Source organism: Taudactylus pleione, unplaced genomic scaffold (genome assembly GCF_031769625.1).
Source record: "Taudactylus pleione unplaced genomic scaffold, aTauple2 ptg000270l, whole genome shotgun sequence".
Lineage (NCBI taxonomy): Eukaryota > Metazoa > Chordata > Amphibia > Anura > Myobatrachidae > Taudactylus > Taudactylus pleione.
Genome location: NW_028284672.1, coordinates 8,894,835 through 8,910,117, shown reverse-complemented (window position 1 = coordinate 8,910,117; position 15,283 = coordinate 8,894,835). Strand labels below are relative to the sequence as shown.

Genomic DNA, 15,283 nt, shown 5'->3' with positions numbered 1-15,283 from the left:
GTGGAGCTAATGATTTCACTTGTGAATCTGTGAGGAGACCTAGAAAACATGCACTGTTTGGGGTCCTGAAGACCGAGTTTGAGAACCTGTGTCTTAATGGATGCCAGATTGTGTGACCACCCACTCGTTTTGCACTGTATGCAATTTCCACATTTTTTTAAAGATAGCATTGCAAATATACCTCCTCGTGCCAATTCTTTGTAAGTAGGTATATCTTTGTACCCAACCCATATCTTACCCTGTTTTCCTATGTGAGAAAACACTCTTCTAAGAATTTTTTTTATTATTTTAAAATGTGGGTCTGTTCTTACTTTGATTTAAACGTTTCACAAAAAGAGCCAAGCTTCTATCCCAAGCTGTTTTATAAGGCCTAGTTATAATGAAGATTTGTTCTCATTTCCTATCGTAATGAACGTGTTCCATGCAAAGAGCCGCTAGTTTCCGATGCCAGACTGCAAATTCTGGCTAATAGGGTGGTGCCAAATAATGTAAGAAAAAAAGAATATTTAATAGAACCTTATTTTGAAAACTAAATAATTTTTTCCTCCGCTTCACTTCAGTTTATGCCATCCGAGAAGCAGCCACCAACAATCTAATGAAGCTGGTGGAAAAGTTTGGTGCAGAGTGGGCACAGAATACTATAGTCCCTAAAGTCCTCGCCATGGCAAATGATCCCAACTACCTGCATCGGATGACAACTCTGTTCTGTGTCAATGTACGTAGGTTCACTGGAGTCCCCAGCTTATGGACATGTTTACAAATTGAATTTTCTGGGTGAGGTACAAAATGCCAACATGGTCACAATGCCGACTTTCGGAATGTCGACATGGATATTATGTAATGTTGACGCTGACATTATCTGCATGTCGATATAGCGTTTGCAGGCGATTGTAGCCCTAACCGCAGCCTAACACTAAAATGGACTAGCAACATTCTGCCCATGTCAACATAACTGCATGCTGATTTAATACTGTTGACTTTGTGCGCAATGTGCTGGCACACACATTTTATATCAGAATTATATTGAACTGTAAGCAATACCCTGGGAAATGGTTTATTGTACTTGAATATTGTCAGTTGTATATGGCAGGTGTATGGTAAGTAAGAACTGAAGCATGTGTGACTTCCTTAGAAGGAAGAGATAAGCAAAACAACATAATGGGTGAGATGTATGAAGCCCTGAAGCGGTATCAGCGCACGTTATGTGCGCTGATACCGCTTCTCCCCGATGTATGATCGGGGTTCTGGGCGGTAAATGACAGGGGCGCTATGTGCCCCTGTCATTATTGGCGCTGCTATCTACAAGATAGCAGCGTCGACGGCAGGGCCATGTCCGTTCGGCCGGCTGTAGCTGTCGTTATCGACAGCTACAGCCTGGCGCTAGCCTATCCCCACAGCAGGGACAGCGCTGTCCCTGCTGCGGCGGCTGCCGGCTCCCGGGCTCCACGCGGGGATCTCGCGATACTTGCGTGATCCCGCGCATGCTCATTGGAGCCGGCCGGGACAGACACAGCGCATCAGCACTAGGCTGATACGCTGCTGTCTCTAACGGGTATCGCCGGAGGAGGGAGTTAACGCTCCCCCTCTCCGGTCGACGAGATGTATATACATCTCATCGGTAGGGCTTCCTGCTTCGCCTCAATAAAGTTAAGTTAAGTGCCACTATAATACATCTACCCCAATAGTTGGTAAGTAGATACGTACACAACAAACAGTGGGGTAGATGTATTATAGCGGCACTTAACGTGCCGCTATAACGCTTCCCGCTTCGCCTCTTTACCGAGGCGAAGCAGGAAGCACTACCGATGAGATGTATAAACATCTCATCGGCCGGAGAGGGGGAGCGTTAACTCCCCCCTCCGGCGCTACCCGCTAGAGACAGCAGCGTATCAGCCTAGTGCTGATGCGCTGTGTCTCTGTCCCGGCCGGCTCCACTGAGCATGCGCGGGGTATCGCAAGTATTGCGAGATCCCCGCGTGGAGTCGGCAGCTGCCGCAGCAGGGACAGCGCTGTCCCTGCTGTGGAGATAGGGCAGCACCAGGTTGTAGCTGTCGATAACGACAGCTACAGCCGGCTGAACGGTCATGCGTTATGACCGTTCGTACATAGCCCTGCCGTCGGCGCTGCTATCTTGTAGATAGCAGCGCCGATAATGACAGGGGCGCATGGCGCCCCTGTCATTTACCGCCCAGAACCCCGATCATACATCGGGGAGAAGCGGTATCAGCGCACATAACGTGCGCTGATACCGTTTCTGGGCTTCGTACATCTACCCCAGTGTTAGTAGCGTACACCTACTGTTTCCTGAACTCCTTAACCCTGTGTTTCGTGTAATAAATGTTATGTATTGCTGATGCATGTTTTTTGGAGTTCTCTTCTATTTGTCTTATTATTGTGGTAAATCCTGCAGGCTCTGTCTGAAGCATGTGGCAAGGATATCACCACCAAGCTGATGCTGCCCATTGTACTGAAGATGGCAGCTGACCAGGTGGCTAATGTACGTTTCAACGTGGCCAAATCGCTACAAAGAATAGGACCAGTCCTGGATAGCAAGTATGTGTTTACACCAACAATGCAGTACAGAATGAGCATTATTAACTCCAGTGTAATCTAGTTTTCCTGCTAGGCTGTTTTAACAGGGCGCTGCACCCTGCTCGATTTCAAAGAGGCAAAATGCTCCGTAAGTGCTGGGCACGCCCCCAAGTGTGCCGAATTGGGGGCGTGTCACAATGACATGTCAGCCACACCCCCTTTTTGACTGAAACCCCACTTCCCTCCCTGCCCGCAGTCTAGCAGGGACACTATAAACTGTATCCTCAAGAAAAACGTTAGTTTAGAACTAATGAAATTGTTTATACAACTGTTTGTAACAATAAAGAACTGAAATCCTATGCTTGTTATACAGTGCATCCGGAAACTATTCATAGCTCTTCACTTTGTCCACATTTTATGTTACAGCCTTATTCCAAAATGGAATAAATTAATTTTTGTCCTCAAAATTCTACACACACTACCCCATAATGACAATGTGTAAAGTGTTCTTGAGATTTTAGAAAATTTAATAAAAAAACAAAAAAAGCCTTTACTCAATACTTTGTTGATGCACCTTTGGCAGCAATTACAGCCTCAAATCTTTTTGAATATGATGCCACAAGCTTGGCATACCTATCTTTGGGCAGTTTCGCCCATTCCTCTTTGCAACACCTCTCCAATCTCCATCAGGTTGGATGGGAAGCATCGGTGCACAGCCATTTTCAGATCTCTCCACAGATGTTCAATCCGATTCAAGTCTGGGCTCTGACTGGGCCACTCAAGGACATGCACAGAGTTGTCCTGAAGCCACTCCTTTTGATATCTTGGCTGTGTGCTTAGGGTCGTTGTCCTGCTGAAAGATGAACAGTCGCTCCAGTCTGAGGTCAAGGTTTTCATCCAGGATGTCTCAGTACATTGCTACATTCATCGTTCCCTCTATCCTGACTAGTCTCCCTGTTCCTGCCACTGAAAAACATCCCCAAAGCATGATGCTGCCACCACCATGCTTCACTGTAGGGATGGTATTGGCCTGGTGATGAGCGGTGCCTGGTTTCCTCCAAACATATCACCTGGCATTGACACAAAAGAGTTCAATCTTTGTCTCATCAGACCAGAGAATTTTGTTTCAGGTGCATTTTGGCAAACTCCAGGCGGGCTGCCATGTGATTTTTACTAAGGAGTGGCTTCCGTCTGGCCACTCTACCATATATGCCTGATTGGTGGATTGCTGCAGAGACGGTTGTCCTTCTGGAAGGTTCTCCTCTCTCCACAGAGGAATGCTGTAGCTCTGACAGAGTGACCATTGGGTTCTTGGTCACCTCCATGACTAGGACCCTAATCCCACGATCGCTCGGTTTAGACGGGCGGCCAACTCTAGGAAGAGTCCTGGTGGTTCCGAACTTCTTCCATTTACAGATGATGGAGGCCACTGTGCTCATTGGGACCTTCAAAGCAGCAGAAATTTTTCTTTACCCTTCCCCAGATTTGTGCCTCGAGACAATCCTGTCTCAGAGGTCTACAGACAATTCCTTGGACTTCATGCTTGGTTTGTGCTCTGACATGCACTGTCAAGTGTGGGACCTTTTATATAGACAGGTGTATGCCTTTCAAAATCATGTCCAATCAACTGATTTTACCACAAGTGGACTCCATTTAAGCTGTAGGAACATCTCAAGGATGATCAGTGGAAACAGAATGCACCTGAGCTCAATTTTGAGCTTCGTGGCAAAGGCTGAGGACTTATGTACATGTGATTTCTTATTTTTTTGTTTTGTTTTGTTTTTTTATGAAATTTGCAAAAATCTAAAAAAAAACTTTTTACACGTCATTATGGGGTATTGTGTGTAGAATTTTGAGGACAAAAATTAGGTTAGGTTTAGGGACCGGGGAGGTAGTGTTTAGGTTTAGGGTGTGGGGAGGGGGAGTTTAGGCACTGGGGAGGGAGGGTTAGGGGTAAGGGTCAGACTTACCTGTTTTTCATTATGGGTGTCGGGATTCTGACTGTCTGGATGCTGCTGTCTGTAATCTGACCAGCAGCATCCTGACCACTGGGATCTCTTACCCAACCTGTATCGGAACTATATTATATATAGGAGAGTTACATTGTCTATACATAGATCTAGACTTTTTTTCAGAAATTTATTGGTTTTCATACCACAGCAATTCAGCAGTATCAGGAAAGACAGATGGAAATATATTCAGTCTTATGTGGATTGAAGAAATGTTTTGCTGGTTCAGAAATGTATTTGCAGCTACAAATTTCAGATGTGAATTCTATATATTCTTGATCCCTTTTATTTCAGCACATTACAGTCAGATGTGAAGCCTGTACTGCAGAAGCTGGGCCAGGATGAGGATATGGATGTGAAATATTTTGCGCAGGAAGCAATGACTGGTAGGTTCTGTGTGCAGATCTGCTCACTGCTGATATGGGCGGGGGGGAGGGATACTGTGAAATTTTTAGACTTTCAAAACTTTACAATAATGCACCATAGCATCTCTCCCAGGGATGTTACAATTAGACAATAATGGCAATAGTATAGGCAATAGGTCACACAGCCGTCCTAAATGCACGCAAATTGGGTAATCCACTTTCTGCATAGTGCCGCTGGAATGCTCATCAAGGCATGAATTTAGCTCATTTCGTTTAAAAAAAAAAAAAAAAAAAAGTGTATACACCCTTTAGATGTGTGCAGGAGAGTGAGTATGGCAGCACATCACATGCAGATGTGTCCTCACACACCTAGCGTTTATGGGCCATATACAATTTGAGACAAAGTCCGAGGATGGACTTCTCGCCATCATCGCCGTTTTTTCCTGGGATAAAGTATCGGGCGCATGCCTGCTTATCCCCGTATTCAAGTAGGAATCGGCGATAACGGGACCCGGCGGAAAGGTAATTATCAAAGTTCTGTCACTTTTGGGGAAATCAGCCTGCCACCCCCTAGAAGATGATCTGACATGGGGGATCACTATGGGTACCCCCGATTTGGCCTGCTGAAGGTAATTGGGGTTTTTAAATGGCCGCGGCAGGTGCTTAAATGCGGCTTTGAAGAAGTGGTGAAGAATAGCAATTTAGCTCTTTTTTGGGGGGGAAATAACTAGACCCATTAAATTTGTGCAAGAATATTTTTAAGTCCCTAAAGTGAGTTTTTCAATTTTTTTAAAATCCACTTGCCGCAACCACCCGTATTCTAGAAAAACACCTGCCGCATACTTGGGGTTCCCCCATGAGTCAATTTCGCTAGTTTTTAAGTTTGTCTCCCAATTTATTTTTTTCTTCGCCCCCAAAATGAAACCACTTTTTTTGGGGTGTCCTATGTTTTTTTTTTTTTAAGAATAATTTGGACAGTTTACTTTAAGGGGGACATTCCAAAGTTTTCAGGTTGTTTTTTTTTTTTTTTTTTTAAATTCTGCACCACAAAACCCCAATTCTGCACTTTTTTTTTTTCGCCACCTATGCAGTAGTGAAAACTTATCCCCATTTTTTTACAAAGACTTTTCGCACCTGCGTAAAGTCTTTGTAATTGAATATGGGGATAAGTGAAAATGGCGGAAATAACGTCATCGTCGATGAATTATCGCTTATAACTGACTTTTCGCTCCAAATTGAATATGGCCCTATATGCCATAATGTGCCCGGCGTGACTGAGCTTCTCCGAGAGGTGTAGCTTAGTCTTTTTCTCTAAATTGTGCGTCTTATTGGCATCGCACATGCTGCGAAACACCGCTCAGTGCACTAGAGACGCTGGGCTGCCACTTTAACCGCGCAGTTTTGAACACGTACAAAGTCACAGATGAAGCAATACGGAACTACTTGTGAGAAAACGTTGCGGTTGCTAGATCGTAGCACTTCACTGATTCAGACTCATTTGCACATGTCGCACGTATATTGATCAGAGTAATTTTGTTGCTTCCAGTTTTATTTATGTGAGTAAGACGCACATTTTGAGCGAAAAAGATGCCCAGGTCCCGGGCGAGACTGGCACGCCGAGAGGGGCTATTTCTACATCAGGGTCCCTAGGGTATCCACAGGATACCTTGGGGTATAGGTGATGACGTCAGGCATCGGGCACCATAGAGTTAAGTTTTCAGCCTCCCAGGATGCACTAGGGTCCCCCTCCTATACCCCGCCCCCGAGCCAAGGCATCTGTTTCGTTGGTGCCCAGCTCGGAGTCGGAGCACCTGTTTAGAGGGGGGCTAAGGATAGCCCCTGAAGTTTTCTTCAAGGCAGCTGTGGCTGCCCATCTGGAAGTACAGCATGGACAGTCTCTACTGACGTCCATGCTGTCTTCCCTACACCCCCGCCGGTACCAGAACGCCGGTACTGATCCGGGGATGCTGGTAAGCATCTGGGGTCACAGCTAGCGGTGACCCCAGATGTTTTGGACCATGGCCGGATTCAAGGGGGCAGCAGGTAAGCAGCAGGGTCCCGCGGTGGGTCCCCGCTGAACACATGGTCCAGAGTCTTTAGGCAGGGGGCTCCCTGGGGACTGGCTGCAGCGTGGAGCCAGGTAACAACCTGCGCTTCCACTACCCCCCTGGGACAGTGGACCGCAGCTGAGCGGTAGCGCTGCGGCATCCCAGGGGTTAATTGCATGCCAGGGGAGCGCGCCTTCCCTGTCTCACAGCCGGCGCCTCCCCCGCTGCACACAGCCCTCTCTGCACACGCCGACTGGCCCTGTGGCAGCGCTCCTTCCCCAGGCCGGCCGCCTCTCTGTTTCTCGGTGGCATCGTGGTCTGGATCCCCCGGCATACGTCTCCGTTGAAACAGGTCTGTGTATGCAGCGCTGTGTCCTACCAGGCTCTGTGTCTGCGTAAGTTGAGGAACAGCGCTGATAGTGCAGGGATTAATTTCTTTGCATTGTATGTGACTTCTACTAGCACCTGCTGCCTGTACTTTCACTTTCTACTGTTAGCCATTTCACTGTCCCTGCTCTTCTTCTGCTAAAACCCTTGCGGTGCGGTGATTGCAGGCTGGTTCTCCCACTATACTAACGAGTATCAGTGAGGGGGGTCACATACCATCATGTCTGAGAGTGAATTTCCTCTCCAGCTTCTGTGTACTACATGTAAGGTACCAATAGCAGAGGGGGAGGGTAACGCGGAGGGGCTATGTCGGCAGTATTTTTTCCATTGGCGCGGCCAATTACTGTCACGGCTCCGGTACAGGAACCGCCCTGGACTTATTTCACCAAAGCGCTTACAACCCTTGTGGGCCAGTAAGCTCCGCAACCTGCGTTCTCACAGAAGGGATTGTCCCAGCAGTCAGTGGTGTTGTCACGCATGCAGGGTTTCCCGAGACAACTGATGGTACCCCACATTCTCCCTATTTCCCCTCCTCAGGTCTCTCAGGGGCCTGCGTGGGTTAATTCACTGACAAGTTCTGTACAGCATTTGTCGGACGTGTTACAAGGGGAGTCTGTGTTGCTGCCACATAAGCGGCCGAAGGCGTCTCTGTCCGCTCCTTATGAGGATGACGACGTGAAGTCCGATGATGGGGAGATTCTGGATCTATCTGACCAAGAACCTCTCCGTACTAAAGAGTCGGACGCTAAGTCCAAGGTTTATATTCCTGGCCTTATTCGGGCAGTCCGCACAGCTTTAGTTATTGAGGATGACAATCCTCCGGTGTCCAAGTCCAAATATGCCTTTTTTAAGGATATTCAGGGTGACGCCACAGCGTTTCCTCTTTCGGGTCAGTTAGTAGACCATTTAGAGGAGGCATGGAAACATCCTGGTAAACTGTATCAGCCTCAAAGACGCTTAGCGGTTGCTTACCCGTTTGCAGGACAATTATTTTTCTAAGTGGGAATCCCCTCCACAGGTGGATTCTCATGTGACACGCCTAGTCCGAAGTACCACATTGCCCATGCCCTCCATGTCCTCCTTGAAGGATGCTACGGACCGTAAGGTAGAGATCTGCCTAAAGTCCATTTATTCCCTTGCTGGGGGGGGGCATCTAGACCGGCTATGGCCGATTGTTGGGTAGCCAGAGCTATGTAGCGCTGGGCCGATAGTTTGGAGGCGTCTTTGGATTCCGACTGTTCGGCTGAACAGTCCGAGTTGGTAGGCAATCTCCGGGATTCGGCCACTTACATCAATGAAGCGGCCTTGGATATCAGTACCCTAACTTCTCGGATTTCTTCGGCAGCTGTAGCTGCTCGTCGCACCTTATGGTTGCGATCTTGGAAGGCGGACGCTGATTCCAAAAAGGCTTGGAAGCTTTGCCTTTTAATGGAGAAGGCCTATTTGGTCCGGATCTGGACAAAATTGTAGCCAAATCTGCATGTCTCCCGTCTGCTGCGGTCCCTTCCAGTTCAGGTACGCCGTCCTTTCGGCCTTACAAGGCCCAGGGTAGGCCTAAAGCACAGTCTTTTCCCCGTCAGGCTGGCCCCAAAAAATTGGCCAAGGCACGGAAACAGGCCTGGAGTACCAGACGTCCGGCCCCTAAGTCAGATGACAAGCCTGCGGCCTGACTGTCCGGGGATCCCAAAGTGGGAGGCCGCCTGTTGCAGTTCACCCAGTGTTGGTCGATAACCACGACAGACATTTGGGTTCACGAGGTGGTTTCTCACTGGTTTCTCACTGGTATGCCCTCTCCTTTCGGCACAGGCCTCCATCCCGATTCTTCACCACAGGCCTTCCATTAGACCGGAACAAAGCCGTGGAACTGCGGAAGGTTTTGCACACTATGCTCCAGGCTGGAGTTATAGTGCCTGTTCCATACTCCCAGAGGGGCCAAGGTTTCTATTCCACTCTATTTTTGGTGCAGAAGCCCAATGGGTCGTACCGTCCAATTCTCAACCTCAAGGCCCTCAACAAGTCTTTGCAGGTGTCGCGTTTTCGGATGGAGACCCTACGGTCCATCATTCTGGCGCTGTAACCTGGGGATTACATGGTGTCATTGGACATACAGGAAGCTTACCTGCATGTCCCTATTTTACGCCATCAACAGTTCCTCAGGTTTGCAATCCGCAACGATCACTTCCAGTTTCGGGCGTTACCTTTTGGCCTGTCGACAGCACCACGAGTGTTCACCAAGGTCATGGCGGTCATGGCGGCTTATCCTGCGGCTGCCGGGAGTGTTCTTGTTGCCGTACCTAGACGATCTTCTGTTGGTAGCAGGATCTCCAGAGCTCCTTCTACGCCACTTGGACCTGACGATTGCAGTTCTGCAACATCACGGCTGGTTAATAAACTGGCAAAAATCCACCCTGATCCCGTCTCAGAGGATTCTGCACCTCGGAGCCTTATTGGACTCCAGTCAGCAGAGGATCTTTGTGACTGGAGAAAAGATTTCTGCCTTACAGTTGAAGGTGCGCAGTTGTCTGCAGAGTTGCCTAGTGTGTCTCCACTCGGCGATGAGGTTACTGGGCTCCATGGTGTCAGTATTCGACATGGTGGAATATGCCCAGTTTCACTCCAGACCTCTGTAGCAATTGATCCTGTCCAAATGGAATGGACTTCCTCAGAGTCTAAAGTCCCAGACGATGGTGCTCACCCCAGAGGTTCGCCTGTCCCTATCCTGGTGGTTGCAGATGACCCATCTCAACCAGGGTCGTCCGTTTTGGGTGGCGAACTGGGTCCTGTTAACAACGGACGCCAGTCTTCAGGGCTGGGGAGCGGTCACGGGTCCACACTTGTTCCAAGGCAGGTGGACTCAGGCAGAACAGGAGCTTCCAATAAACCTCTTGGAACTCCGCGCGGTTTTCAAGGCTCTCCAGCAGGCACATCGGGTTCTCCAAGGTCACCCCGTGCAGGTCCAGTCGGACAACGCCACCACCGTGGCTTACATAAATCGGCAAGGAGGAACCCGAAGTCGGGCGGCACTCGTAGAGGTGTCCCGCATTCTGGTCTGGGCAGAGCGCAACCTCCCGGCCATATCAGTGGTATTCATCCCGGGAGTCCTCAACTGGGAGACGGACTTTCTCAGTCGCCAGGACGTTCATCCGGGGGAGTGGTCTCTGCACCAGGACGTCTTTCAACTTCTGGTGGACAGGTGGTGTCTTCCTGAGATAGACCTCATGGCGTCACGGCACAACAACAAGTTTCCGGTGTACGGGTCTCGAACAAGAGACGAAAAGGCGTCTCTGGTGGATGCTCTGTCCGTCCAGTGGACGTTCCGGTTTGCTTATCTCTTTCCTCCATTGTCCCTTCTTCCACGGGTAATCCGGAAATTGAAACAGGAAGGAGGGACTCTCCTGTTGATAGCTCCCGCGTGGCCCAGGCGGCACTGGTTCTCAGACCTTCAGGGTCAGTCCGTGGACATTCCTCTGCGGTTGCCGCTACGACCGGACCTGCTGTCACAGGGTCCTTGTCTTCACCCGGACCTGACTCGGCTGTCTTTGACGGCGTGGCTGTTGAGACGGGCATGTTGAGGTCCAGGGGGTTTTCCAGTTCTGTAGTGCAAACTATGCTAAGAGCTCGGAAACCATCTTCTGCAAGGATATACCATCGTGTGTGGCATACGTTCTTCCAGTGGTGTCGACCGAGAGGTTACGCCCCTCGGGAGTTCCGTCTAGCTTTCCTACAGGCAGGACTAGACCATGGGCTTCGCCTTGCTTCTCTGAAGGTGCAGGTGTCTGCCCTGTCAGTCTGGTTCCATCGTAGGATTGCTGCAATCCCTGATGTGCGCACCTTTATGCAAGGTGTTCTCAGAATTCAGCCACCTTTTGTTCCACCGGTGGCGCCTTGGGATTTAGCTGTGGTCCTGAGGGCTCTCCAGGGACCGCTGGCCATTGCTTCGGCCAGACGTGTTTCTGACTTAGGGGCTTTCTCCTGTAGACCCCCTTTTCTGATTTTTCATAGGAACAGGGCGGTGCTGCGCACTCGTCCTGGATTCCTTCCCAAAGTTGTTTTAAGTTTCCACATCAACGAGGACATCGTTGTGCCGGCTTTTAACTCACCTGATCTTTCAGTGGGTGAGGCCACTTTGGACGTTGTGCGGGCCTTAAGGATTTATGTTGACCGCACTTCTTCGTTTCGGAAGTCGGACACCTTGTTTGTCCTCTATGGCTTCCGTAAAAAGGGTTGGCCTGCTTCAAAGCAAACTTTGGCAGGTTGGATTCGTATGGCAATTTCAGAAGCTTATCTTCATGAAGGCCTTCCGGTTCCATCCTCTGTGAGGGCTCATTCCACTAGGTCTGTGGGTCCTTCGTGGGCAGCTCGACGTGGTGCCTCTGCAGTCCAGATCTGCAAGGCTGCCACGTGGTCCTCTGTCCATACATTTGTGAGGTATTATGCGTTTGACACCTTTGCCTCTCAGGATGCTTCCTTCGGGCGGCGGATTCTCCTTTCAGCACAGGAGCGTCCCCACCCTTGAAGGATACTGCTTTGGGACATCCCCAAGGTATCCTGTGGATACCCTATGGACCCTGATGTAGAAAATATGAGATATGGTAAGAACTTACCTTTTATTATCTCTATTTCTACGAAGTCCATAGGGTTCCACAGGACTCCCGCCCTGTCGCACCTGTGCTGCAGATGGGCTTTACTCTGGTCACCGGTTTTTCCGTCTCCCTCTGGTGAGAATGTGATTCTTGTGCGTGTCCAGATCTTTCTTCTCTCTCTTCCTTCTCCTCCTCCGGCCTATGGCTTGGTATGTAACTGAGATGCCTTGGCTCAGGGGTGGGGTATAGGAGGGGGACCCTAGTGCATCCTGGGAGGCTGAAAGCTTAACTCTATGGTGCCCGATGACTGACGTCACACCTATACCCCAAAGTATCCTGTAGAACCCTATGGACTTTGTAGAAATAGAGATAACAAAGGTAAGTTCTTACCATATCTCATATTTTAGAGCCACTGAGGCCACAGTGTATAAAGACACGTCTGTAGAATTGAATGTATTCTAGACTAAACGGCTGCCTGACCTTCCCATAGTGTGCAATACACTCTTCCATTAAAAAAAAAAGCAGTGTCCTAATCAACTGACACGTTCCAAACAACTGCTTACATCTTGGGGTACTCTCATAAAGATTTATTTAACCTGTGCATGTTAAACACCAATGGAAGAAGGAAACTGCTTTACGAGACAAAAAAAGGTTTGCAATTTTTTTTTTATTGCAACCCACCCCTTTGGAACAGATTAATAGAGCATTTTGTTCTAAATCTGAAAAAGTCAAGGTTAAATAATAAATAAAGCATCTGTCCTCAATTGTTTCATTTTCTGTGTATGATAGTGAATACAACTCTATATACTGTGTTTAACTTTAACCATTTTTTAGGCCAATAAAATGCACCAGGGAACTGATCACTCACTAAAGTACTACATAATAGTTACTAAAGATGTTGCTCATTATAATGCAACTTTGATGCCCTCGCTGTAAAGCTGGGTACACACTATACAACGTGGATCGGAATGCTATATGGTATGCATCGTTCAGTGTACACCTGATTCGTCGTCCACGACATATGCAATGAAAGACGCAGTGGGTTACATGCGCCTTCGTACACTGGATCATGCAGTGTGTGTATAAGTGCGCATGATGTATCATTACATCCGTATAGTGTATGCCCACTTTAGCCTTTTCAGATCTTGACATTTGTTTTCTTTAGCAACTACTAAGCTCTCTCTCTCTCTCCTTGCAGTCCTTGCCTTGGCATAAGAAGAATAAGCAGACGACTACTTTCCCCCATTGTTTGTTCAGTATGTAGTAGAACGATTGTTTTGAAACTCTGCGGAACAACCTTTCAAGACCTCACGGAACATATGGCAACTACTGTTGGAAGACCACATTCCCTGCACATGTGCCTCTTCTAAAAGACTTTTTCTTTTTTTTACAACTTTATTTATGTATTTCCAGTCTCACGTTTTTTTATTTGCAGTACGAAGGGAGCCTTGTTACTAGTGGTGGTCAGGGCTTTGTGTTGGTGATTTTTGGTGATGGCATAACAATTTGGGTACCCACAGACTCTATAGCCAGGCAGCTTTTAAAGTTTTAATATCAAAGTACAAGCCGATTACTCAGATCTATCAGGAGAGTGGTTTTCTGATCATTGTCATGTATGTACTGGACAGAGACCACGATCTGGCCATTGGTGGATAATATAGATTTGAAGAGACTGACAAGTCCAGTGTCATAGTCCTTCTTTTTTTTTTTTCTTTTTTTTTCTTTTTTTTTCTTTTTTTTTTATAAAGTGACTGTAGAAAAACAAATTTGATGAATCCAGTTCTAATTGTCATACAGAAAAAAATGCAGCTTGTGTCCTGTGCATTATGTACAAAGGTCTCATTTGTAATCCAGAATCCCCCATACTCTAGCCACACAGTTCTATGCTAAGTTGGTGACCACCGATGCTTTAGGTATGGGGTGTTCTATCTTTAGGAGAGAGTTCATCAGCTCTGATTGGGATGTAATGTTTGCTTTACAGTGTATAAATGGAACATTTATTCCAGACTTAAAGCGACTGAAGAAGCCTGTCGGTGAAATATGAATTTTTTTAGATGGAGACATTGAACTGCTAAGAGCATAAATGCTGCGGGTGTGACCATAAGGCATTACTCGCATGTGCATAATACATATGATCTCACATGCAGTCAGGGAACACTGTTGTAAGCTTCCGACTCTCTACATTTTTATCTTGATGCTTTTAAGACTGCAGGAAGGGTCCACCCAGCATCACCTTAAATCCCCCCTCCCCTTGCTGCTGATGCTGTAATGAAATTGTACACTACGAGGGTCAGTAGTTTGCATGGCTGGTATGATCAGGGGCAATGCTCGCCTTCTGACAAGCAACCTTTTTCAGGACTATTTAATGTGATGCCTCCTTGATGGAGAATGTGGCATTCCATCCTTTTGATTTTATTTTTTAGCTGGTCTGCTTTGCACCCCAATGCCTGGACAGAGGTTCCTCTCCGCAAACCGTGAGCACCTGAATCGCCCCAAGAAAGCCTTTTATTAAAGTGCAAAAATTAACTGAAGTCCTCTTACCTTGGGACATTCCTTGAGGGTTAACTCGATAACGGCCGTAGAAATAGTGTCATGTAAGTGCTTGATTAAAAGGAAATAAACATTATTCAATTGGATGTATGCTTCAATGTTTTTTGTTTATAATTCTTTATTTGAAGTGGTCAGACAAAATACAAAATAGAAATAAACACAAAAACATGGGGCAACAAAAGCCCAATATTGACAAGATTTTAAATATAGTAGTAAACAAAATAAAAATGGCAATAACAAAAATACAAGTCAGGTGACTGATGTACGGTAGAGGGGGGGTAGAGGGAAATTAGGGCAAGGGGGAGGGCCACGAAGCAGTATAATATAAATACAAATATACAAAAGGCTTCCAAAAATGGATAGAAACAGCAGAGGACGGTGGAACCAGAGAAGCGAAGAAGTACAGAACATTTTATTCAATGTTTTAAATCGTTTTTTGTATTCATTTCCTTTTCTCTTTATTTAATTTGTTTTTTATTTATTCATGTTAACTATTTTTTCTTCAAACTGGTTAACGAACATTATGTTCACAGTCCCCTAAACCCATTGCTTTTGATAATCTCAGAGGACATGGCATCCCTTATAGTATGTACTGATACATGATGTGTCAGTGGACAGCATAGATGTAAATATGTTGTCTACCTTCGGGTAGTCAGATGTGCTTTTCCAGCAAGACGCATGGTTGTCAGCACATGCAGAATTGTGCTGTGCACGCTGCTTCTCACATTAACCACTACTGGGATGGTTTGTGCAGCACATTTTATGCCAAGCCCCAATTATGATGCAGCATCACTGCCAGATTTAGTAAG

At 47.1% G+C, this 15,283-nt stretch overlaps 1 protein-coding gene across 1 annotated transcript in view; it reads left to right on the top strand.

The window, feature by feature from the left end:
• The window catches only part of PPP2R1B (protein phosphatase 2 scaffold subunit Abeta), a 55,549-nt gene extending 40,989 nt beyond the window's left edge, over nt 1–14,560 (top strand). The window contains exons 12-15 of the mRNA XM_088481424.1: nt 561–715; nt 2,411–2,553; nt 4,836–4,927; nt 13,123–14,560. Of these exons, the coding sequence (XP_088337550.1) occupies nt 561–715; nt 2,411–2,553; nt 4,836–4,927; nt 13,123–13,139 (407 nt within the window). The 3' untranslated portion in view covers nt 13,140–14,560. The remainder of the gene's footprint in view (nt 1–560; nt 716–2,410; nt 2,554–4,835; nt 4,928–13,122) is intronic.
• Nucleotides 14,561–15,283: the final 723 nt, after the last annotated feature.